The following is a 27,010-nucleotide window of genomic DNA, read 5'->3' as shown; positions in this document are numbered from 1 at the left end:
CCCTTGTTACATGGAAAACCAAAAAGCATTTGTTCTAGGCCTCTGGACTCAGCTTAGGCCTCCTTTGTTCCACCTTTCAAATTTGCTCAGCTCTTTGCTCAATGTGGGATTTCATTTAGGAAAGTAGGTCAGATTTCCTATTCCCTGAGTCTCCCGAAATATTTGAACATGGCGTCAATGTTTCTTATGGCTGGAGTACAAAGAAAGGTTAAGCACAAAACCCACTGTTCTTCCTCAACTCTGGGAAGGGGGACAGAGGGAAAAGAAAGAGAATGATGGCTATCCAGCCTCTACTTCAAACGGAAACAAACCAGTCCTGGACCTGCCAGCTTCTGGACAGAAACACCCCCTTTTCCTACCAGCTCTTCGGCAACACCATCTCAGTGTCGTTAAGACGGTCAAGATAAGGAATAAGGCTCACAGCTGGGAATACCCTCAGGGCCCAGCCTGCAGCTAATGGAAAGGTTAGTGGAATTCTCTCCGTCTTCTCCAGGGCACTCCCTCAAGCTTCAATGGATTCAGCTCTCCTCTAGGCCCTTCAGCAGCTCTTTCTCAGCCCACCTGTCTTCCTCAATCTGTCCACTGGCCTGTAGAAGATCTATGGTCCAGGGCCCGGCCAGCTGCCTGAGTGAGGTAATTTCTGATTTCACAGCTTAGGAGCAGCAGCAAGTGCTAGCCCACCCATCTGTGCAGAGGAGGTGTGTAAAATTAGAACCACCACCTTCAACAGCCAGGCAGCCATGCACACTCTACACCACCCTTTCCCTACAGGAGCTGAGCGGTGGGGCGGGCAGGAGCGGGGTGTGGACCTACTGCTGCTTAGCAGCACAACCCACCCTTACGCTCTGTGTGCAGCCTGCTCCAACCCACCTGTTCCTGTACCTCTCTGGGGAACCTGGCTTAGGGAAAAGGGGGATGGCACATGGAAGGGGGTGGGAAAAGAGTCAAGTCTTCATTACCTCTGGCCTTAGGAGGCAGGCATGACACTGATGCATGAAAGCTAATCATGTCCAAAGCAGCTTCATTTTAGCCAACAGAGTCAACCTCCCCCTTGCTCAGCCAAGATTCTGGCTGGTCCGAGGTCTACATTCCCTGCTCAAGATCTGGAGGAAGGGCCACAAGGGTGATTTAGCCAAAAGGCAGAAAGAAAGAGGAAAAAGACAGGGGCCACCAAACGGCACTGCTCACGAGTCAGCTGAGACTGCGTCAGGAGCAAGGGCGCCTGACCCCAACCCGAGGTACGATTCCTGGGTGGTCTCTTACCGAGGTTCATGGGGCGGTCCACTCTGCTCTATCAAGTTGAACTCACAGGTCTGACTAGCGAACTGAGCATATTCTAACAGCCCGCTGATGGGGTTCTTCAGCTGGCACTCTGTCAGTTTCTTGTAGGGTGAACACCGTGGCAAGCCATGACTGTAGAAGGAGGGCATCTCCATGATGGCTCGAAACTCACCTGGTGCTGCGTGGATACTATTCAAGTCATCTGGGATGTCATCTGTGGCCCACTGGCCATTTTCAAAGTCAACATACCCTGTTTTTGAGGGGCCATTGTCATGAACAGGTGGTTTCAGTTTTATTGGTTCCGGTGTGACCTCTTGCCTATTTTCTAACTTTATGACAGGTTCCTGCCCATTCTCCACTTTTTCTGTGGTTACCGCATTGTTTGCGGCCTCTGACTCCGTGGGTAAGTTACAGGTGGGGAGCTCTACGTTTCTTTTGGTCTCAGGGATAGCAGCTTGAGTGGTTTCAGGAGTACTGTTCGTATTTCTCTTGATCTGTATCCTCTCCCGCTTCTTGTCAGTCAGATACCATATGGGAGGGGTTGTCCCTTGCCTGTAGACATCCCCCTGCATTTCTAAGTCAATCAGCACGGCGTTAACATCACGGGCCTTGGTGAGGCCAATATTTTTGGCCAAATTCAGGGCAGAGGAGTTGGACACGTTAAATAGGTAGTCACAGATTTTCTCCTTGATCTCAGCCATGTCAAAAGGCTCAGGAGGATCTTCCAAGTCAGACGTGGGAATACTGTCTTCAGCTTCCCAGCTGGGGTCTGAGTTTGGAGCTCCCCGGCTACAAATGTCTGCTCTCACTGGGCTGTGCTGGTTCCAAGGCTGACCCGAGACGGCAAGTCTCCACAAAGGGGGTGTTCCTGCTTCCTGATGTAGCTTACCCTTCTTTGCCAGAGAGTATAAAGCACGATTGATTTCCTTCTTTGGGACTTCGAGCTTCACAGCCAGAGCTCGCGCTGTGGTGAGGTTCCCTTCCTCAAGCTCCTCTAAGATCCTTTGTTCCTGATCCTGGCCGATATGCAGTCCCTGGAAATGTGAGGAAAGCCTATCAACACCTCTCCATGGCAGAATCCTGCCACGTGGGAAAGGATGCTGGAACCCTCTCTGGTGTACCTGACTTCTGGGAGGCACGCCCCTGGGGATACCCCAGAACTGCTGTTGCCTGCCTCTGGCAGGTGGTCCTGGAAACCTTGGCCAGAGTTCAGGGAGGAACAGCGGCAGTGACGGTGTCTGCTTTCCAGTGAGGGGGGCTTCAGGGAGCCGCCCCTTGAGAAACTCTATTTGCTGGAGCTGGAAACTATTGGGACAAGATCCCAGCCCTGGCTGCTGGTGTCTGAACGTGCTGTGCTCATAGCCTTGAACTGGATGGGGCTGGTATCTGTTGAGGGAACAGCCCTGCAGAACAAGAAGATGGAAAAGAAAGTGAATTAGGACTGCAGCAGTGAGCCTGTCCTTCTCCCTGCCTGGGGGGCTGCACCTGATTCCTAACGGGCTGACAAGACACTGGGATGTGGCCTTGTGACCCAGCTGTGGTGGCTTGCCCACCTTGTAAGTACTGTCCGGGGACTCAGCAACGGGAAGAGAGGGGAGCAGGAGGTAAAATGCACAGAGCACCCAGGAGCACACAGGGGCTGACACCTCAGCATAGCCTCTCCAGCAACCTCACTCTTTTCCCTTAGACAAAATTTTAGGGAGTTGAGAATGAATCTTTCCACTCATTAAAAAATTTACCCACCAGGGGCTGGCCTGGTGGTGCAGTGGTTAGGTTTGCACACTCCACTTTGGTGGCCCACGGTTCGCTGGTTCAGATCCCGGGTGCACACCTATGCACTACTTATCAAGCCACGCTGTGGAAGGCGTCCCACACATAAAGTAGAGGAAGATGGGCACAGATGTTAGCTTAGGGCCAGCCTTCCTCAAAAAAAAAAAAACCCTTTTAAAATCAGAAAAACAAATAAATGTTATTTTGTTTTAAAAACAAACAAAACCAGAACAATAACCTAAAAATGCCAGGGGACCAGGGATTAGACCACTGCACAGCTCCCTTGTCTCTCAAATCTGTCACTTGGATGACTAGAACAAAGAGCAAACGGTCAGTGGGCTGGATGAACTGGAACCCCAGTCCTCCCCAGCTGTAACAGAGGATGCCCCCCTGCTAGGGAAGGGCAGAGGAGCTCACAGGTTCATCTGCTTGCTGCTGCCATTCCAGGAGGCCCAGAATTTGGTTTTAGGGGAGCTGGATGGTTTCCTTAGAAGTACGGGTCAGTGTGGTGCCCAGGCTTGGAGGGGACATTTCCCTAACCACCCAGGCTCACTGCATGTGTGCAGCTGGCAGGGTCTATTCCTGGACAGCTGAGCCCCATCCTCCACACTCCCTTAGCTACCTCCCGATAGCTGCTTCCACCGCACATCCTTCAGAACCCCACCCTGCAGAGCGCAGGCAATCCTATACTCTCACATATTGCCACACATTTACCAGAACACGGAGCACTTCCTTCACCCACACAGACCAGTGCTCCTCCTCTCTCCCCGGTACCATTCACCGGAGTGGGGTGGAGGCAGGACACACTTATGGGACCCAGGGTGGGGGGCCGCCACCTAGGAACAGTGTTTTCTCGTGCTTCCATCCCTAATTCTCCTGAAGGCTACAGGGATCCGCAGGCAGCGGTGCCCCCTCCGTTAGTAACTTCAGCCCTCCTCCTCACATGCCCGTCACAATGAGGGGATCCAGCACTCTTGCCACTCATGCTCATGGGAGCCTGGCTGCGGAATTTCTTACTGTTCTCTCCCAGTGACTGCCACCTCCGCCTTCCAGTCACACGAGTGGCTTGCCCCAATTCCTCATTCGATCTCACTGTTACTCTAGCCAGAGCCACCACCAAACCTCAAACCCCTTTTCCAGGGGTTTGTAACTCTTTTCCAGGGGTCAGTAAACTTTTTCTGTAAAGGGCCAGATGGGTCTTCAATTGTAGCACAAAAGCAGCCACATACAGTATGTGAAACTTCATTCACAGAAATAGGCGGAGGGCTGCACTTGGCCTGTGGGCTGCAGTTTGCTCTCTCCTGCTCCTTCTGATGGCAACTTCCCTGTGTTTCTACAACTCCCGCTCCTTACCCTCGTGGGACCTGCGGCTCACATGACCCCACTGCAGCTGTGGGTCAGCTGCTCCCAATCCTTCCCCATTCTAGCTTCACACACCTCCTCATTCAGCCTGGATCTCATGGTTAGTCCATCCATGGCCCACTGCCTCCTTTTCCTGTTCCAAACCGTCCCAGTGGGGCTGGAGAAGGACAGTGACTCACTAATGGGGCCAAATAAATTCTCCTCTTGAACTTAGTTAGGTTTCACTGCTGTTCGGCGGTCAACATGGTTCAACACACACACACTGGCTCACTGTGGACTGAGCTCTCTTCTTTAAAAATTCTCCTCCCAGGGTTTGATGACTCAGCATCAAAGGTCTCCTCTCACCTCTGTTTTTCCTTCTGTCTGCCCCTGTCCCTTTCTTCCACCCCTTACCTATCATCGGTCCCCAGGGTTTTGTCTAAAGATCTCTTCTTCCTTCCCCAGGTTGAGTTCATCCACCGCCCCAAACCAAACTAGGCCTGTGAAGAAACAGTGATTAAATTCTATTATCTCCAGCCACCACCTTGTGCTGAAGCATAAGGCTTGAATTTCCAAATGCCTAGACAACCTGGCCACATAGACATCCTGCCATTGCCTCAACCACCACATAATCTGGACTGAATTAATCTTTCCCCTCAACCCAGTCTCCTGCTCTTCTTATTAGTGCTAATGGCATCATTCTCCTCTTAGTTATTAAGGCTAGGAACCTGAGTCATCTTTGCTGCCTACCCGCATTCCTTCTTCGGCTCCCACATTTAATCAGGTAGTTGCCAAGTCCTATCTTGTCTACCACCTCTGTATTTTCTCTTAAATGAGTCTTCTTCCAGTTCCAGCCCTTCATTACCTCTCACCTGGGCTACCACAAGCACCTCTCATCTTTCCATGCCTCCACATTCCAACCCAACGTGCCTGCATCTCCCTCTACTGCCACCTGTTACAACTCTGACCCTCCCCTTAAGGTCTCCTTAAACGCTACCTTCTTCAGGAAACTTCTGACGCCCACCTCTCCCAGCCCACACGACTTTCCTTTCCTTGAATGCCTCCCACTCAGCACCTGTTACACTGCTCACTTTACCTTATCAGAGCTACTGATTATTTTTTTTTGAGGCCTGAGCTAACATCCACTGCCAATCCTCCTCTTTTTGCTGAGGAAGATTGGCCCTGAGCTAACATCTGTGCCCATCTTCCTCTATTTTATACCTGGGATGCCTGTACAGCATGGCTTGATGAGCAGTGCGTAGGTCTGTGCCTGGGATCTGAACCAGCAAACCCCGGGGCCACTGAAGCGGAGTGTGCAAATTTAACCACTACACCACTGGGCTGGCCCCTACTTTTAATGACACACATAGACCGTAGTGTATCTGAAAGATGATTAACAATATTAGGTGCCCTAGAAATTATACTCAACTCACCACTCCCAATATTCCCCAAGTAGTATTGAGGAGGGGCTGCAGTTGACTCCAGGGAGACAAGGACTATGCTTCAGTTATCCTAGCATCCCCAGTACCTAAGACAGCACCTGGCACAAAGCTGATCCTGAACCACGTTTGTTGAATTAACGACTGTACAAACAAGACATCCCGGGGCACACAATCCCGTCTCTTTCCTTGCTCCTCTTGCTGCACCGCGCCCCTACCTGAGGTGCATATGTGTACAGAGGGTGAGCGCTCAGTTTACAGCCCCAAAGTAGAGGGGGCTTCAAGGGTTTTCTGATTGGCTCTCTGAGTGACTTTGGTAAAAGAACTTTGTTTCAAAGTGGTTAAAGTCACTTTGCAGCTAAACGACTTCTAGATTTAAACTGCTATCACTTGGCCAAAACCTGCAAAATATCTGAATGTCCATCAAGAGTTGCATAAATCATGACACATTCATGCTATGGAACGGTACTCACGGTTTCTTAAAAAAATGTTACAATCTATTTGTAGTCACCTGGAGAAAATTTAGGAAGGATATAATGTTAAATTAAACAACAATAAAGTAAGTTGGAGAGGAACATGTATGCTATAATCCCTTTTTTGTAAACAAAAGAAAAAACCCATGAATATGTGTGTGTGTGCATGCTAGAATGAACACAGAGAAAATAAAGAAGGAAAGGACACATGAATTTGTTAACAACAGTTACTTCAGGGAAAAATTAGAGGGAAATTATTAATTTCTTCTTTATACCTCCTTAAGTCCCCTAAAAGCCAAGCCAAACCAGCACTTGAGAACAGCCACTGGGAGAGCCGATGAACGGAGCGAGAGGAGGAAACCGGGCGACCACCCCTGGCTGATCATTCTAAATCCCTCAACAGCTCCACGTGTCCACTTCACGTCTATTTACTACACAAAGTATGTAACAAGTCATTTAACATGTACTGTCCTGCAAAATTTCACTTTAGTCGTATACATTTAGATGAGCATCTTTACCACATGGGCTCTATAGCATAACATATTGGTATGCATGAAGAAATGCTTTTCCTTCAAGTCAGGTGTCCCTAATCCTTTAAAGGGACATATATATGGGTACATGGGTAAAATTTACCTTTTTTAGGGTAAACTATGGGTGTTGACTATATAGTCAAAGCACATGTAGCCTTATAACTCTCACCACGATTAAGATACAGAACATTTCCATTTTCCCAAAACGTCTTCTCATGCATTTTGCAGTCAACTCCTTCCCCGACATCCAGCCCCTGGCAACCATCCATGTTTTCTGTCCCTCTAGCTTATTTCTTCCAGGATGTCATATAAATGGACTCACACAGCATGTGTCTTTTGAGTCTAGCTTCTTTTGTTTAGCTTATGCACTTGAGATTCATCCATGCTGTTGCATGTGTCAGCTGTTCCTTCCTTTTTCGTTTTGGTGAGGAAGACTGGTCCTGAGCTAACACCTGTTGCCAATCTTCTTCTTTTTGCTTGAGGAGGATTCTGCTGAGCTAACATATGCGCCAATCTTCCTCTATTTTGTACGTGGGATGCTGCCACAGCATGGCTTGATGAGCCATGCGGAGGTCTGCGCCCAGGACCTGAACTGGGGAAACCCAGACTGCCAAACAGAGAGCAGGAACTTAACCACTACACCACCAGGCGGCCCCCCATTTTTTTTCCTTTTTCCCAGAGCAGTAGTCTATTATACGGATGTATCTCAGTTTGTTCATCTAATCATTTGTTGAAGGACATTTGGTTTTTTCCAGTTTTTAGCAATAATGAATAAAGCTGCTATAAACCTTCTCTTACAGGTTAAGAAAGGCTATTTTTCATTCCCCAAAGCCTTCAGGAAGTGAAAGGGGCAGAGGAGACTACTAAAAGCATGTTGCCTAAGCGGGGCTCAGGGGCCGGGGGCAGAAACCGGATCCTAGCAGAAAGGCCCTGACCGAGGCCCAGGCCTTGCTCCTGGGACGGAGGTGCATTTTCCCTCACAGCCTCTTCCACGCGTTGCTCAACACTGCAGAATTAATTACCACGCTACAAATTCTGGAACAGCAATTTTCTTGGCAAGAACACATACACAGCCCCCTACTCTCACTCACTCACAACGCACGTATGTCGCGACTAAACCACAGCGCAAGTGAGGCTGAAGACGAGCCCCGGGCGGGCGGGCGAGTCCGGGCGGCCCAGGCTCGGAGGCCGCAGGCTTACCTGCCTCGGGTCCATGGCGCCCGGGAGGCATGTCCCGGCGCCCCGCCCGCCGCACGGCCGGCCGCCCCCTCGCTGCTCCCCGACACCAGGGGCGCCTCGGGGGTCGGGACGGGAGAAGGCTCGCGCTGGGCCGCCGGGCGAGCTGGGCTGCGAAATGGCTCCGGTTCAATTTCACTTTCGTTTCTTCCGAAGGACTTCCCCTTCCCTTCCCTTCGGAAAGTTCGGCCGAGGGGAGGGGTTTGGGCAAAGCGAGCAGGAGCTGTCTGGTTTCACGCCCGTTACAAGTCTAATCCTTTCCTTGCATGAGAGCCGGGTAAGATACTCTTTCTTTAGGAAAACAGCTATAAATACTGAGCTCATAATTCCCCTCACATGGCCCTCTCAGCAATACACGGGATAAAGCAAAAGCAAACAAAGACCCTGCGAACCAAGCCGGGCACTGGAGGGACACGGGGCTCTGTCCTCTGCCCCGTCCGCACTGACTGGCCGTGTGTCTCTGGAGTGGAAGGCGGGTGGGGTGGGGGCGCAGAGCTCTTCGATGACTAACGTCCCACTGTGGACTATGTATTCATATTCCTAACATATTCTAAACACACGTGAACCGCTAACAGCAAAGTTATAAACAAGCGAACTGTTTATACTGTTTAATAGCAAACTGATAAAAAGCAAGACAATGCGAACGGTAACTGCACAATTTATGATCTACAATTTAGATCATGAAACAGTTTAGGATCATAAACCATCCCACTTTCACCATTCGTCCATCCAGGCAAGGGTGAAGTCCTTTATGTGCATTATCTCCCTAATCTTCACAACAGCTCTATGGGTTGGCATTATTCCCAAATTACAGACCTGGAAACTGAGGCTTGACTAAGGCTGCGCCCCGCTGCTGCTAAATCCAGCTCCGACTAGGAAAGTTCACCCTTTCTCACCACTCTACACTGGCTCAAGTTACGCCATGACTTTCTAAAAGATAACTTGGTAGAGGGAAAAAATTCAAATGATTTCAGGATCAGGCTTATCTATCTGCTCCACTTGGTTCAGGATACCTAGGAAAAGATTCTTGAGATGAATTCTAGTGATCAATAGCCCCCCACCTCCCCTCACCTGTGAGAAATTTCTTTTTCTGTGTTTAATCTCAATTTTATCCCCAGTGCTTATGAGATTTACAAGGCAGTCCCTCCGCAACATCATGGCCAGCTGAGGCCCTTTCTCCACTGTGGTCTCATTCCATTCTTCCTAAGTGCCAGTCACCCCAAGTTTCACATTTCTAGCGTAGGCTGCGCTGTGTCTCCCTTCTGTGCCTTTGTACTTTCTGTTCCTTGGCCTAGAATGTACTTCCTCCATTGCTTCCGATGAAACAGTCTTTCAAGATCTGCTTCAAACATTACTTCACGGTGAAGCCTTGCCCCACTCCGTGGAGGGGGAGTAGGGGCAATTTGTGGTTCCTTATTTTGGGCTTCTCTTTTACTCAGCCCTTACCCCTACTAGAACACTTTTACCATCCTCTGAAAATGCCTCATTCAATCACTTAACACAACTTTACTAAGCACCTAATATGTGCCACATACAGTGTTAAGCACTGGGAACGTGACATGAACAAGAGCCCCATCCTTCAGCTAATAGGCAGCCTGGTGGGCAAGATCGATGCCTCAACAATCATCACAGCATTATGAATTACTTGTTTATATACCTGCCTTTAGAGCTGTAACACTTTCTCCTCAGGGCGGGGAACATATGTTATACAGCCCCATATTCCCTGCAGAGTGACCTTTAGAGGGCTGGTTAGTTGACTGAATAATAGACTGCTCAGTAGGAAAAACAATGGGCAAAATGGTGGCATAGGAACTTCACAAGAGGAAATTAAAAATATCAGTGAACATATGAAACGCTGCTCGATCTCATCACCCCAGGGAAAGGCACAGTGAGTTACTGCCCATCCATAAGACAGGCAACATTAACCACCTGATCAGACCAGGTGGGAGACAGGACACAAAGCAGCTCCTAGTCACCACAGGAAACCAGTTTGCCACTGTTTAAGACAGGTGAATATATACACCCCACAATTCAGTAACTCCACTCCTAGACCTGGATACGTGTACAAGAAGTTCATAGTTGCGTGATTCATAACAGCTCCCAAACTGGAAACACCACAAATGTCCATCCAAAGTAAAATGGATAAATGGTGGCACACACCTATGATGGAATATTACACAGCAACAAAAATGAAAAAACTACAACCACATGCAAGTACGTGGGTAATTATCTAAACACGATATTGAGTGAGAGAAGTTATAAACATACCATATGGTTCTGCTTACATAAAGTCTAAAATCAGGCAAAACTAAACCATAGTGTGCTCTGCATAAGAGAGAGGATGGTGGTTACCTCTGGGAGGAAGGAGGGACTTTTGACTGGGAAGGAATGTTCTGGGTAGTGATGATGTCCTAGTTGTTGACTTGGGCGGTGTCTACATATATGGTTGCTTTCCAATAATTCATGAAGTTTTTTTTTTTGTTTTTAAGATTTTATTTTTTCCTTTTTCTCCCCAAAGCCCCCCGGTACATAGTTGTGTATTCTTCGTTGTGGGTTCTTCCAGTTGTGGCATGTGGGACGCTGCCTCAGCGTGGTCTGATGAGCAGTGCCATGTCCACGCCCAGGATTCGAACCAACGAAACACTGGGCCGCCTGCAGCGGAGCGCGCGAACTTAACCACTCGGCCACGGGGCCAGCCCCTAATTCATGAAGTTTTACACTAACGCTTTATGCATGTAGGTATGTGCTATACTTCACAATTTTAAAAGATTAAAAACAACAAAAAACTCTCGCAGCAGCAATTCCAGCCTGTCTTCCCACGTTCTATTTTCCATTTCAGTAAAATGAGCTATGTCTTACTTCTGCTTTCTTGCCTTCAGGCTAAACAATCCCAAAGAAATTTAACTCTTCTACAAGAATGGTCCAGAAAAGCCTTAATCACAACTATTGTGCAGGGGAAGCCACACCGCTGCGGCCTTTTAATCCAACACAGGATGCCGTGGTGAAGCAGAAATGGGAAATTTGTTTCCTAAACAGAGGGTTAGTTTCTGCCTTGAAAGAAGAACAGCTGCTCTCGTCATTTAGTGTGAGCAGCTCAGGTAACTGGAGCGTCTTATTCGTAAACATCTCCTCCCCCTCAGTAATTGTTTCAGCTCCTACAAGGTTGTGAGGTGATGACGTTGATCTTTGTGCTGTTCTATTGTAGGGACTTAACAAGTTGGATGATGCTCTTTAAAAAATTAACGAGACATCACAGGTTGACTACAGCAAATTTCAGAAGATATCAGAAAATACAGACGAGCATACACAGTCAAAATTATCCCTAATCCTCCACTGTTACTTCCCTAGTGCCCACCTTCCCGTGTTATCCCTGTGCACAAAGCCCCTGTGGTTGCACAGGCACGCCTCTCCTAACGCAGGGTGCTCACCTCCCTGGGGGCCTGTAAGTGTCTGCCGCCAGCTGTGAAGTAACCTCCAATGCATGTCCTCCTGTGTACATACCAGCTAGGGCTACTTGCTAACAACCGCCTAAATGATTAAGAATTACCGTCTAAAATTAGGAATTCATAGAAAAGCCCCTCACTCAGTATTCTCGGAGATCTGGCTTCCACATAACACTGCCAACTCCGGCTCCCTAAGGGCCTTCACGGGCCTGGACTTCCCAACTTATGGGGAAGGATGCCTTATTCTCTGGGCTCCTGGGTTGGCTCTAGTCCCGCATCCCTGCTATTCTTGCTTTTTAACTATAACTGTGAGTCTGGCTTTCGCAATGATTCATTTGGCTTCTTGTGGATCTTCTGTTTAACCTGTGTACAGGGATGCATATTGACAACAGTCTTCTTAGTCCATAATTTCCTACAACCAGACTTCACTGCACATATGGGCTCCGTCCAACTGGATCCTCTCTCTCCCTACTGTAAAGCACATGTCTGCAAACGCCTTCAATATTTGCTCTTACAGTGATACTGCAACAGAAACATACTGCCTGTTAATGTATGCTACTTAACTTGCAAAACATTATTAAAAGAGGAAGAAATTACTGAGTTATTTTTAAGTACTAGGGCATTATTTTAGAATAGGATATGCACATAAATAAACTCATGTTCTTATCTTAACTCATAGGAAATACATAATAAGCAATTCATAGTCGCTAGGCACAAATTTATTGCCCTCTTTTTTTGTTGATGTTTCTCTTCAATTCTTTATCATTGGGTTTTTTATTCCACTGAAACAGCTACTGCCACATCAACATAATTTTCAAAATTCTGCGGGTCTTCCCACGATAACCCCACTTGCTCTGATGACCTGTAAGGCTTTTTGTAGGCAGAATAGTGCGTTGCCCAAGCCGTATTTATGGTGATGTATATTCTGTTGATGTTAATGACTAGACTGGCTTCTGAAGTCACAAGAAAGCAAGAGGTACCTCAGGCAACCACACAAGAAACAGGTCTCCAGAAGTGGATAAGTGCCCGTACCCAATCAAAGTTATCCAGTAAATGAAAGAAGAAAAGCGGCTCTTTATCAACTATCTATAAGCACAGGCATTGATGGTAGGTATTATCATATATTAAAGATATAATATTAGTAATAATGTCAAGACAATACTAACAATAAAGGCTAAAAGGCCTGAGCTAAATATTTTATGTAAGTTTAAACAGTTAATGTACATTTAGTCTCATAACAGTCCCACGAGATGACCCAATACAACTTGTGGTTTATGCATTAAGTCCTGACCCCTTAACCTGCCTCTCCAGCACTAGACGGGTCTGGCACGCAGCATCCGACTGACTTCTAGTTTGGCTCTGGCCAGTACAGAAAGCTTCAGCTACTGGGCCACATTTGGCTTCCACTGAGTCAGGGTCTAAAGGGGAGACCTCCCATCACAACAAAAAGAATAAAATACCTCAGCGTAAGGAAGTGAAGGACCTATATAAAGAAAATTACAAGGCCTTTCTGAGAGAATTGGATGACGACATAAGGAGATGGAAAGACATTCCAGGTACATGGATTGGAAGAATAAACATAGTTAAAATGTCCTTTCTACCTAAAGCAATCTACAGATTCAACGCCATCCCAATCAGAATCCCAATGACATTCTTTACAGAATTAGAACAAAGAATCCTAAAATTCATATGGGGCAACAAATGACCCCGAATTTCTAAAGCAATCCTGAGAAAAAAGAACAAAGCTGGAGGCATCACAATCCCTGACTTCAAAACACACTACAAAGCTACAGTAATCAAAACAGCATGGTACTGATACAAAAACAGGTGCACAGATCAATGGAACAGAATTGAAAGCCCAGAAATAAAACCACACATCTAGGGACAGCTAATCTTCAACAAAGGAGCTGAGGGCATACAATGGAGAAAAGAAAGGCTTTTCAACAAATGGTGCTGGGAAAACTGGAAAGCCACATATAAAGGAATGAAAATTGACCATTCTTTCTCACCATTCACCAAAATAAACTCAAAATGGATCAAAGACCTAAAGGTGAGACCTGAAACCATAAGGCTTCTGGAAGAAAACGTAGGCAGTACACTCTTTGACATCAGTATTAAAAGGATCTTTTCGGACACCACGTCTTCTCAGAGAAGGGAAACAATAGAAAGAATAAACAAATGGGACTTCAGCAGACTAAAGAGCTTCTTCAAGGCAAATGAAAACAGGATTGAAACAAAAAAACAACCCACTAACTGGGAAAAAATATTTGCAAGTCATATATCTGACAAAGGCTTAATAACCATAATATATAAAGAACTCTCACAACTCAACAACAAAAAATCAAACAACCTGATCAAAAAATGGGCTGGAGACATGAACAGACATTTCTCCAAAGAAGATATACAAGTGGCCAATAGGCACATGAAAAGATGCTCATCATCGCTGATCATCAGGGAAATGCAAATCAAAACTACACTAAGATATCACCTTACACCCATTAGAATGACAAAAATATCTAAAACTAATAGTAACAAATGTTGGAGAGGTTGTGGAGAAAAAGGAACCCTCATACACTGCTGGTGGGAATGCAAACTGGTGCAGCCACTACGGAAAACAGTATGGAGATTCCTCAAAAACTTAAAAATAGAACTACCATACGACCCAGCTATTCCACTACTGGGTATCTATCCAGAGAGCTTGAAGTCAGCAATTCCAAAAGTCCTGTGCACCCCAATGTTCACTGCAGCATTATCTACAATAGCCAAGACGTGGAAGCAACCTAAGTGCCCATCAACAGATGACTGGATAAAGAAGAGGTGGTATATATATACAATGGAATACCACTCAGCTGTAAAACAGAACAAAATCATTCCATTTGCAAGAACATGGATGGACCTTGAGGGAATCATGTTAAGTGAAATAAGCCAGTTAGAGAAGGATAATCTCTGTATGACTCCACTCATATGAGGAATTTAAAAATGTAGACAAAGAGAACAGATTAGTGGCCACCAGGGGAAAGGTGGGGTGGGGGGTGCGCACAAGGGGGGAATGGTGCACCTACAACACGACTGACAAACATGAATGTACACCTGAAATTTCACAAGAGTGTAACCTATCATTAACTCAATAAAAAAATGGATTAAAGACTTGAAAAAAAATAAAAATAAAGGGGGGACCGCCCACTCACTCTTGATTTCTCTTCCTCCTCTTCCCTATGACCCAGCCTGTGAGAGGCTGGGCTTAGTCCCAGCTTCCTGCAAGAGCAATGTTCCCATCTCCCCCATCTGTAGGGGACAGAGGGGACAAGTGCAGTCCTGTTCTAGGCAGGCTGGAAGGCAGCCTCTGCCCCGAGGGGTGAGTGTTTCCTGGGGAAGCAGGCCACTTTCACCAACAGCCAGTTGCAGAAAGTCAATCTGCCGAATGGCCAATTCCTTGAATAAGCAATTTACTAAACCACCAGTAGGCTGACTTTCCTTTTTTCTTTAAGCTCTCTAGCCTTAATTGATCAGTTTTTATTCTGTCTTCATAATAGTATTAGAGGAAATGCACTCTGCCCTGCTCCTGGCTGCTGCAGAGCTGAGACAGAGGTGGAGCCTGGGGGACAATGGGAGGGGGCGAGGTTGAGAGGCCCTTGTAGAACTTTCAGTGGACTGATTTTCTGGGAATTGACCTAGAGCCACTTTCAGGTGTCCATAGGTTTCTCTCCAAAGGGAACAAATGAGGGTTTGTTATTCCTAACACGTCTTTAAGAGCATTTCCTTCAGCATGACAAGTTCACAAAAATTTCCATCTGCACACACAGAGGAAGTGTGTGAAGACAGGGCAGAGGCTGATTTGTGGCGATGTGGTCACAAGTCAAGCAATGCAGGCAGAAGCTGGCAAAGGCAAGGCTTGATTCTCACCTAGGGCCTCCGGAGGGAGCACAGCCTGCCACATCCTAATGTCAGTCCAGTGGTACTGATTTCAGATTTCCGGCCTCCAGAGAATGTGAGAGAATACATTGTTGTTGTTTTAAGACACCAGATTTTGCGGTAATTTGTTACTGCAGCTCTAGGAAACTAACACACCGTCCTTGACCAGCACTGCAAACCAGGGAGCTCCAAGTACCAGCACAGACCTTGCTCTGCAGCCAGGGATTTCTGCATTTGGGGCTATCAAAGGAGAAAGGCTGAAACACACCAGCTGTCATGTGGGACATGTGCATAGCCACAATTTCCACTTTTTAGTTAAACCAGACGGTACAGTTTTCTCATTACTGTCCAGCAGAATTAGAGGTTTTTGTTTTACTTGAAAAAAGGGATATTTCTTTAATATAACGAAGACTTTCTATCATAAACCAACAGCCAATATCATATTTAAAACAGAATAGTTAGGCATTCCCACTAAAGTGAGAAAATAAGGGCACTATTCCCACTATTATCTTATTTCCTCAATTCTGAGATGCACTCCTAACATTTCTGATATTGGAATGTGAATTACAATACATGCATGTACATTTCATATAGTAGCCTCCAAAAGCTATTATTAAATCAATAGCATGTTCTTATGCTCAATGGTCTTAGAATCAAAGAAATATGGTATTTAATGGTTTTGGAAATTCTATCATATTCTATAACACAAACTAGAAATATGAGATAATTTAAAAAGTAAAGAAAAACAGATTATTTGCAGATAATATCAAAACTCTAGTCGATTCAAGAAGATTAACTGAAAAACTCTTAGAACCAATATCAGTTAAGGAATATGGCTAGACATGGGAGAAATATACAAAACACAACTTCCTTATATGTAGCAGAAAAATACTATAATCTTAATAGCAAATAAAACATTCAAAAAAAAAGAGAGAAACAACTGGGAATAATCTTAAGAAATGTGAAGAGCCTATATATGGAAAAGTACAAAACTCTGCTGAGGAATATATGTCTTAAATAGGATACACCAGCCCCAAATGTGATGGTTGAATGGTTTATAAATGCCAATTCGTGTCCAATTAAGTAACAGTGTAGTGTACCGCAAATTCTAACGAGGTTACGGGCAATAAGCAGCGGGTACCTGACAAAATGATTAATCTAAAGTTCAAGTGCAAGAACAAGCAGGCAGGGATGGCCAAAATATTTTTTAAAAAGAAGACAGCTACGCTAATTAAATCAAGGCAGAGCTGGTATCATACAAGAATGGAGCTACAGACTAACAGAGCAGAACCACATTCCCCTAAACAGACCCTCGTGTGTGTGGATCCAATGCACAACAGGGAGCCAAAAGCAGCCGTGAGGGGAAGAAGGGTTAGTCAACGGATGGAGCTCGGCCAACTGGTTAGCTTTTGGGGAAAAAAAAATCTATTTAGAGCCTTACCTTACATTAATAAACCAAAATAAATTACAAATGGGTTAAAGAATTAATGATAAAGTATTTTAAATAAAACACTAAAAAACAAAGTCAGTGTGTACAATTTGACTTGTTTCATAGCAATGGAAGACATCACAAAGGAGAAAACTGACATCTGTTCACTTGCAGATAAATTTCTGTACTCAAAAAAGTGATGTAATGTTTGAAAATGTTCACAGTGAAAAGTTAATGGGGTTGGCCCGGTGGCTGAGTGGTTAAGTTCGTGCGTTCCACTTCAGCGGCCCAGGGTTTCACCAGTTCGGATCCTGGGCGCAGACACGGCACCACTCATCAAGCCACGCTGAGGCGGCATCCCACATGCCACAACTAGAAGGACCAACAATTAAAAATATACAACTATGTACCGGGGGGCTTTGGGGAGAAAAAGGAAAAATAAAAAAAAAATCTTTAAAAAGTTAAAAAATATATTAATAAAAAAATGAAAACAGACAGGGAATCACAGCGACAACACATACACAGGACAGCGTTCATGGGTATTTATGTATGGAGAAAGCCCACATACTTAGATAAGATAGCACATCCAGACACAGTGCTCACATGGCCAGCACTGTAGTTTACCTTTTTGTCCTCACAACCACACTATTACTGCCCCCGTGTTACAGGAGAGGAAACTGAGGCAGACCAAAGCAGCAGAGGTTGTTCAAGTAAAACAGCCAGCAATCGGGACTCAGACTCAGGCACTCTGGCTGCAGAGCGGGTGCTCTGGCCGTGACACTAAGCTGTCCCCACCCACATGGCAGTCAACAGAAAGGCGATTCACGAAAAAGGAAGGACAAATGCCTGTCGAACATTTGGGAAAATATTCAATCACTAATAATTAAAGACACGAGAATGTAATAAGATTTACGTTTTCATTCATAAAATTAACAATTGAAAAAACAAAATTACTTAGTGCTAGTTGGGGACTCCACGGCTACACTACGTCACAATCTAACCTGGGACTCTAGGAATTCATTCTGGTCCCCTTCAAAATGTTTTCAAATAGGATTAGGTTACCACCACCTCCCTTTTTAAACCCTTTAGTGGCTACCCATTGCTCCTTGGATAAAGGCCAAGTCCATAAGGAGGCCCGCAGGAGGCCCCCACACCCTCGCCAAGCCTACCCTACCAGACTACCAAAGGCACCTTCCATCCTGTTTGCCCAACAACCTCAGACCACTCTTGCAGCCTCGAAAAAGCCAACTCACACACTGTTTTCTCCTCCAGTCTTGTCCCTGTGCCAGAGGGCAGAGGGCACGTAAACCTAGGAAGCTTTCTTCATAATCCTTATCACTATTTGTAGCTGCACGTTCACATTATCATTTGATTAACTGTGACGTCTGTCTCTCCTGAGCAAGTACGAGTCTTGTACCCCCTCAGCCCAGCACACTACTTTGGCTATAGAAGGCACTCAGCAATGAATTTGTCAAATGAATATACATTAATCATTGAATGAAAGAAAGAGGAGGAAGAAAAGGAACAAATGAGGCAAGGAGGAGAAACAGGAACTCCACCATACTGGTGGTAAGACTAAACTGATGGGTTCAACTTTTTACAAAGCAATGGGACAACAGGTGTCAGAAGTCTTAAATATGTTCATAACCTCAGTTAATAGTCAACAATTATTATCAATAATGTAATCCTATTACTATATAGTTACTAATAAATGTAATTAATAATAAAATCATAAAAATCTCCCTTGAGGAATTTAAAACCTAGTACAAAAATTTATGTTGGCTATGCATTGTTTACAATAGCAAAAAACTGAAAACACCTTTGATGTCCAAAACTGGAGGCACGGTCAAGATTCTGGTAGTCATAATTATACAACACATAAAAGCGTTATTTACAGAGCTAATGCCATGGAAGATGTGTGGTTCATAATAAGTGGAACATAAAATTGTAAATAGGGAACAATTTCATCTTTGAGGAAGAATATGCCTAAGTGCAGCTAGCTGACCACCCAGCCTAGAACTACGCCTTCCTCTCCGAGAGCCCTGATTCTGTCCGTGTTCCTCTGAGAAGGCCAGGCTCCCTCTCCAGACCAGAGGGAGGATGGTGACTAGTCTAGTGACTTGGTCTTGGCAATTCCATTACTCTTGCCAATAATATATGATACAACTCTGGCCAACAAAACACAAAAAGAATTCTGCCAGGGACTTTTCTGTGACAAAGGTTCCTTGCTGTGAATGAGCGATGACCTGAGGATGGCAGAGTGGAGGGCTGGGACACTGCTGAGCTGCTCAATCAACCACCCCAGGAACTGCCCTATCTGTGCGCTAACCAACACAGCATCAAACGAAAGACACCAAAATGTTAATGAAGCAGGGTTACCAGTGATTTTATTCATTTTAATAGTTTTCTACAATTTTCAAGTTTTCTATAATAAAGCATCTGATATTCCCAAAATAGGTTAAAAAGTTGCTAAAAACAAAAAGATAAATATGTATTGCATGAATCTTGCCCTTAAGAAATTCAAATCTGGTAATGGAGACAGCCATGTAAATAAACGATTAAAATATGATGTGATATAACCTAATGAGATACTGCCTGATAGCTCTCAGAATGGCTAAAATAAAAAAACTCACCATATCTAATGTTGGTGAGGATATGGAACAAGCAGGACTCTCACCCACTGTCAGACGGAGTAGAAAATGGCACAACCATCTTGGAAAACTTTGGCAGTTTCTTCTAAGGCTAAACATACAACCACCCTGCAACCTAGCAACTATACTCTCGGGTATTCACCAAGGAAAATGGCCACAAAAACACTTCTACAAGAATGTTCATAGAACCAGGGGTAGGGAGAAGGGGAAAGTGGGAGTTGTTGTCTAATGAGTACACAGTTTCAGATTTGCACAATGAAAAAGTTCTAGAGATGTTTCACAATGTCCACATATGTAACACTACTGAATTAAAGTTGGTTAAGATGGTAAATTTCAGATTGTGGGCTTTTTACAATAAATAAAGAAGAAAAAAAAATGTTCATAGAGCTTTATTCTTAATAGCCCCAAACTGGAAACAACCCAAATGTCCACCAACTGACGAATGAATAAACAATTGATGTATATTCATACAGTGGATACTGACACATGCGACACACAAAGTACATATTGTACAATTCCATTTATATGAAATTTTAGGACAGGCAAAACTAATCAATGGTGACAGACATCAGAATAGTGGTGGCCTCTGGGAATAGTGGTGACCAGAAAGGGGCACGAGAGAACTTTCTGGGGTGATGGAAATGTTTTATTTTCTTGATTTGGATGGTGATTAAATAGGTATACACATTTGTCAAAATTCATTGAATGGTACATATAAAATATGTGCTGCTTATTGTACGTAACTATATCTCAGTAAACAAGAGTCTTAGGGAAACAGTACGATAAGGGGACTGGAAGAGGCAAATTCAGCATCGTGGCTACACGCCGAGGAGCTGTTAACGGAAGCAGTGTGCTGCTTTAAACCAGAGCGGGAGCCACAGACAGACGCTGTTTCATGCAGCAATGTATGCAAGTGCTAACAACATTAAAATTATGAGAATTATACATACATTTGAATCAGTTTTATGGAGCAAGCTTCGATATTCTGATAAAGTATTTTAAAAAGGAATAATACATGATACATACACTAAACATCTTTAAAATAAAACATAGACCTTTATCTAATTCAAACTGATTTTATTTAAAACATTACACAATACTTTTATGAAATATTTTGTGAAAATCTGAAATAAAACTGAATATTAGCTTTTTAAAGTAATATGTCAAAAAGCAAACTTAAAATACTAGAATACAGAATAAAGAAAAAACATTTTAAAGCTTACAAGCAAAGGAAGAAATCAAAAAGGACAAAGTTTGTCTACAGAAAAATGAAAAATGAGGTTTTATATGTTTAATGATAAAGCCAAAATTAGATGGCAGACAAATTGGAAAAATATTCACAGCAAATAAAGTTTTTTGTCTGTCTTTTAGAATGAGCACATTATAAAATTATTTTCAGAGAATTTGTATAATTTACTTTTAAAAACACGGTAAGTGAATAGAACATTGAGAATTTAAAAAATGAAAATAAAACAGGTTAATAAGCATACACAAAAAGAGTTCAAAGAATCATAACAAAAGCTGCAAATTAAAACTAGACACCATTTTTCAATGTAGCTAGGATTTTCCCTTTTTGTTGAAACACCTAGACTTGGAGAGGGCAGGCTGAGAGAGAGGCACGGCGATGGGCAGGTATTGCAGTGTAAACTGGTACTCGCTTTTTAGGAAGCAAACCAAGACTAAGCACTAGAAGGGGCTGTTGGAGCTGGGTGCAAGTGGGGCCAGGGCGTTGAGGGGTCAGTGTGGAGGTAAACAACAGCCCTCTTACTTCAAGTCTCTATTGGTATGAAAACTACTTTTTCGTGTTAAAAGAAGAAACAAAAGGGTATTCTGTTGGGGGTTGGATGTGGCACAGGTAGGGTTCCTGAAGATAAGGCACAATGATAACCAGAAAGACGGACGTGCTCTGTGGGGCCTCAGATCCGGGTTTGGGCTCTCCCTGAGAGACGGTGAAGACCAGCACTTGAGCAACCCCCGTCCTGATGGAGAGAACACGCTCTGGGCCGCTGGTCTCCTGTCCAGCACCGCCAGGCGCCCTGAGGCAGGGCAGCTTAGCCCCAGGGAGCAGGAGCGGGTGCGGGAGAAGCACCTCGAGGACAGCCAAGGGAAAGGCCAGGCGCAGATCGGCGTGTGGAACAGGGCTGCGTCGCGGGGAAAACCAAACGACGACGAGAGAGAGATATATATAGTATATTTTATTTTACTTTATTGCTATGACTGTAAAATCCTAAGAAAAGTCAGGAAGGAGTCATACGCTGAGCTATTAGCAGCTCTAGCTCTGGAGGGCAAGATGAGTTGGATGGAGAAGGGTCTCATTTCTTTTATAATTTTCTAATTTGGATTTTTTTTTTAGCCTTTCTTGAGTGTTTTGGTATTTAAAAAGAGAAAAAAAATTTAAGTTCACAGGGCTGGCCCCACGGCCAAGTGGTTAAGTTCGCGTGCTCTGCTTTGGTGGCCCAGGGTTTTGCCGGTTCAGATCCTGGACGCGGACATGGCACCGCTCATCGTGCCATGTTGAGGTGACATGTCACATGCCACAACTAGAAGGACCCACAACTAAAACATACAACTATGTACTGGGGGGATTTGGGGAGAAAAAGCAGAAAATAAAAAAGAAGATTGGCAACAGTTGTTACCTTGGGTGCCAATCTTAAAAAAAAAAAAATTTAAGTTCACAACCCTAGGTCCCAGAACTCCCGTCAAAGAATGCACTGTTACTTCTAAAGGGCTTAGAACAGTGCCTGGCACACTGTCAGTGCTCAAGGAAATGTTTTAAAAATTACTACTCTAAGGAAAAAGACTCAAACTATGGAAAAAACCTTAATATACAACCTATCATACTTCAGAAAGGTTTGAGGGGAATGTAACATCTCACGGGGTGGAATTTCCAGGTGGCTTCTCCTTGGGGCCTGACCCTTGGCTTCCGCAGGTTCAGATGCTCCTGGGGAGAGAGGCTCTGCCTTTCCGGGATGGACCCGCAGTACTCGAGTTTACAGACATTTACAGTGAGAACTGTATTTATCATGCAGATTGGAATCCTCATCAACACGATGTCAGCATTTTCTCCCTGTGGGCAGATTTTCATTCATTCATTTAATAAACATTTATTGAGCACGTACTATGTGCCAGGCATTGTCCTAAGCCCCGAGATACAGTGGTAAACAAAACAAAAATTCCTTTCCTCATTATTTTCATGAAGCGGGCATTCTAGTGAGGAGAGACAGGCAACAAACAAACAAACATACAACGTCAATTGGTTGTAAGTGCTAGGAAAAAAAATAATGCCAGTTAAGGGTGGGAGGTAGGGAATACAAAGCAAAGAGCCCCTCTGTCCTCAAGCGGCTCTCGGTCTAGTGGAGAACCTACCATTAAACAGACAATTACCAACCAGAGATCAAACCCACAATAGGGTTGTGCTTGGGTGTTTCTGTGAGCAGAGAGGAGGTCTAACTCACTGATGGAGGTCAAGGAAGGCTCCTGGGAGGAGAAGCAAGACCTGAATCCATAAGGAAGTCAGTCAGATGAAGCAACCAGGAAAGGGAAGCCAAACAGCAGATGGAAAGGAAAGGTGTGGAAGGGATAAAGAGCAAATGATGGATGTCACCACAGAATAATGATGTGGGGATGGACAAACAAAACCAGTGGATTCAATCCAGTTGGAAGGTTCTGGAAAGGCCTCAAAGAAGTGGGATACGAGCACACATGCATACACATACACATGCACTTGCGGTAGTCATCTGCTGTTTTTGCCTGCTTAGTACCACTGTACTTCCCCATCCCACGTGGTTGTGGAGGGGCAGTTCACTCCTTCATCTCAGGAGTCAGCCTGTGACACAGACCTGTCCAATCATGGTATCTCTATCTCCTTGTCCACAGGGCTTAGTTTACAATGCTAGAAGAGAGCTGTAAGGTCACAGGCGTGCGGCTGCCAGTAGTCAGCCTTTTCAGTATGTGTAGAGAAAACAGCAGGAGAGAATGAGGCCAACAAATAAAAAAAAGAGAAAGGCAGGGCTCAGAGAATCCTCATGACATCACTGCAGCCTCACGATCCAACCAATACCCAAAGCGCATCTTTGGACATCCTAGTTAAATGATCAATGGGAGGAAAACGCTTCATTGCTTAGGTCAGTTTACATTAGGTTTCTGCCATTTGCAACTAGATTAATAGACCCTCTTTTTGGGAAACAGCTTCACTGCGTGTGTAGAGGTGGTGGGGTACAGAGGGAAAGGGAGGATAGATTATGGCAGAGGGTTTCCCATTAAGTTAGGTAAAGATGGTGAAACAGGTGGCTTCAAGGTATCTGAGAGGGTACAGAAGCAGCAGCGACAGCTCCTTGGGTGGAGGAACTATGGATGTGTAAGTCACCGTCCACATGGATGGATTATATGAACCTTGTGAGTTTATATAATAATCCACTCTAATAATCCACTATACAGCCCTAAATCATCTTCAGACAGAGAACCAACACAGAATAGCTGATCAAAAACACCAAGAACATCATCTGTTTAAAACCAGCTTACTATTCCCACATTAATGCACATCAGTCACAGAGCTTTCTCAAATATTTAATTTTGCGACAAACTTCATATTTTGAACTTTTATCCCTGATACCAAACAATCATCCATTGTTCTCCAGAAAACTTAACTCAGGCAGCTGGACCCATTATGGTCCAAGTCGAACAGATGTTAAAGCAAAAGAAACTGCTGTATCTCAAGAGATCAGTACAGAAGCCCCAAAGCTCAGATCCTCTTGTTCACATATTTGAAAACTCTAATCAGTTGGTCACAGAAAATAATACCAATCTTGATCTGAAACATAGCTACAAATCTGTAATCCACGAATCAGAAAGACGCTCATACTACAGTCTGGTATAGTATAAAAATAGCCAGCTTAAAGGAGCCTTGTGTATTAACCAGCAGGTCTCTTTTTGGCAAAAACAACAATACTTCAAAATTTTTTCTTCTTTCCAAAGGCATTTACTGAATACCTACTGTGTGCCCACGATCCCAGCACTGTGTGCCCATGAGCCTTTCCTTTTTCTCTGGGTGGAAAAGGCCAAATCTCGGTTCGCACCTGGACAACACTGGGCAAAATGTAAAATAAAAGATAATTTATCACTAGACAAGTTGAGATGTTATTCTCGCAGCAAACACTGGCCTCTAAACTCTGTTTATGCCTCTCTTCCCCCACTACACCAGGTTCACATTGCAAGGACTGCAGCCACTGAGAAAAGGAAAGACCCAAAACCCCACAGAGCCTGAGGGCCTGGGGTCAAGTTCCAGCTCTGCCATTAACTAGTGTTAGGATCTTGGCCAAGCCTCACCTTCCCCATGTGTAAAATGGGGATAATACTTACTTATTGCACTGAGTTGCTGGAGGGATCAAATAAATTAGTGTATGTAAAGTGCTTGGTACAGTGTCAGGCACATAGAAAATGCTCAATAAAGAGAAGTTGTAATTAATAGAATCAAGTGAGGCCTTAACCTCTTTCCAGCTCTAAAATTTTATAAGGTCTACAGTAGAGACATTATGGGTTTTGAGACACCCTCTTCTGCCCCTCCCCCCCCAAGTCTGCTTTATCATATCTGGCAGAATAACAAACAAGCAAAACAGCAAAAACCTCCCTTTCTTCTCAAGCAGCTGTACCAATGGGAAACTTCAGCAAGGCAGCAAGTTCAAGAGCCTGGGTGCTGTGCCCTTACTAATAATAGCTAGACACTTCAGATTCTGACAACGACCTTGCAAGGTAGATATAATTATCCTCATTTTGTAGATAAGACCAAGTAGGAGTAGAGAGGTTAAATAACTCACTCAATGTCACACAACTGGGAAAGGGCAGACCTGATTCCAAAGTTCATGCTCCCTTTCCACTCTATTCTCCTGCCTTCCTGTACAGCAAGCACTAAATGTTTTGTTAAATAACGAAATCATGAAAAAGATACGTCAGGATCTTTGAAACGATGGGAACGCCTTCTTTGGTAAAGAAAGAAGTTGGCATCATCACTCACATTTGCTCGAGAATTTGATGCTCCTGCGTTCTCTGCTCCCAACGACCTGTTCTAGCAATCCGGCCTCCCTCTCCGGCAACAGCCACTGTGTAGGCCTCTGTGCAAATCTCCTCCCTCAGCAGCTTAGGCTCTGCTCCCTCAGCTAACCGCGCGCTGGGACGCCCCCACGCTGCATTTAAAATCCAATGACAGGTATCCCTTTTTGAAAGGCAAGTTTCCCAAACTCTGACAGCAACACGGAACACCTGAGGCACGCTTACCCTCTAGTGGGGCCCAAGAATCACGCCAAGCAGATGAAGGAAGGGGCGGTGACGCAACTAGGCCTCCTGCACCAGGGCCAGCCCAAGGCAGAGCGCGGCGGCCGTGACCCCGCAGCCGGCTCTCGGCGGCGGCCGCCTACGCCTCCCCCGGGTAAGGCACGCCAAGAGCGGCGGGATCATCCCGGGGATGAGGCGCGGGCCAATGCAGCTAGGGCGAGAAGGCGCAACAAGGCGCGGACCTGGGCGAGTCCCAGGCGCCTCGCTCTCCAGTCACTCTTTGAGGCGAGGGAGTTGGCGAGAGGAAACAAGGGCCTTTGGTACCCAGCTGTTCGGCTCCGGCTGGCACGAGCGCCAGAGCATCCGTGCGCAGCGTCAGCCGCCCACAGCCGCGAGCACACACGCACCCCAGCACACGGGCCCCCGCTCCCGCCTCCCAGCAAAGCTGCCCCCCACCCCCCGCATCCCCACCTGGCCCCCTCGGAGCCCACCGGGGCGCCCCCGGCCCCCCCTCCCAGCAGCGCCCGAGACTGGAGAGGCGGCGCGAGCCGGGCGTTCAGGACGGGAAGGTGATGGCGGAGAAGGAAAAAGCCTCTTACCGGGTCTCCTAATTCTGTGGGATACAGCCCGACACCAGAAGCTGCCACTGCCGCCAGGACCCTCCCCCCGCCCTCCCCCACCACGTAGCCCTCTCTACCTTCGGTCGGGAATCAATGGCCCGGTCGCGGATTGGTGACATCATTGGCGCGCCGAGCGTGGGAGGGAGCACCACGTGATTCCTCTCTCTTTTGTTTGCGTCTTAGTTAAGCAGGGTTTTTGTTGTTCTGTCTCGCTTGGGTTTTTTATTGATCTGTTAATGGCGTTGTTATGGGCCCGGTGGGGAGTAGGTACTTGGGTTTGGGATGCTGCATTTTTGCTCATGGCCTTGAGTCAACTCCTCAGATATTCGAAACGTGGCTGGGCCGGAAGGCCTGAGATGGTATGTGGGTACCATCTTTTTTTTTTTTTGGTTTTATAAAAGGACCTCAAGGTGGGGCCGGCCTGATAGTAGTGGTTAACACTCTTGGCGTTCATGGGCTTTCAGATCCCAGGCGGGACCTACACACCACTCATCAAGCCATGCTGTGGCAGCATCCCACATATAAAATAGAGGAAGATTGGCAAAGGTGTTAGCTCAGGGACAATCTTCCTCACCGAAACAAAAAAGGACCTCAAGGACACAGAATTAGTTAATAATA

At 45.4% G+C, this 27,010-nt stretch overlaps 1 protein-coding gene across 34 annotated transcripts in view; it reads right to left on the bottom strand.

Moving 5' to 3' along the window:
• ADAR (adenosine deaminase RNA specific) overlaps positions 1-26,584 on the bottom strand; it is a 44,657-nt gene extending 18,073 nt beyond the window's left edge. For 4 of the 34 annotated variants that reach the window (XM_008526919.2, XM_008526921.2, XM_008526920.2 and 1 more), the window contains exons 1-2: positions 8,035-8,222; positions 1,264-2,684 (exon numbers count right to left, since the gene is read on the bottom strand). In XM_008526919.2, the coding sequence (XP_008525141.1) occupies positions 1,264-2,684; positions 8,035-8,049 (1,436 nt within the window). In that variant the 5' untranslated portion in view covers positions 8,050-8,222. Of the gene's footprint in view, positions 1-1,263; positions 2,685-3,024; positions 3,132-8,034; positions 8,355-25,515; positions 25,557-25,775; positions 26,220-26,371 lie in introns of those variants that run through there. The other 30 variants (XM_070607358.1, XM_070607366.1, XM_070607374.1 and 27 more) reach the window with 21 other exon arrangements.
• Positions 26,585-27,010: the final 426 nt, after the last annotated feature.

This window comes from Equus przewalskii, unplaced genomic scaffold (genome assembly GCF_037783145.1).
Source record: "Equus przewalskii isolate Varuska unplaced genomic scaffold, EquPr2 ChrUn-10, whole genome shotgun sequence".
Lineage (NCBI taxonomy): Eukaryota > Metazoa > Chordata > Mammalia > Perissodactyla > Equidae > Equus > Equus przewalskii.
The sequence above is the reverse complement of the archived record's forward strand: the minus strand, read 5'-3'. Positions and strand labels throughout refer to the sequence as shown.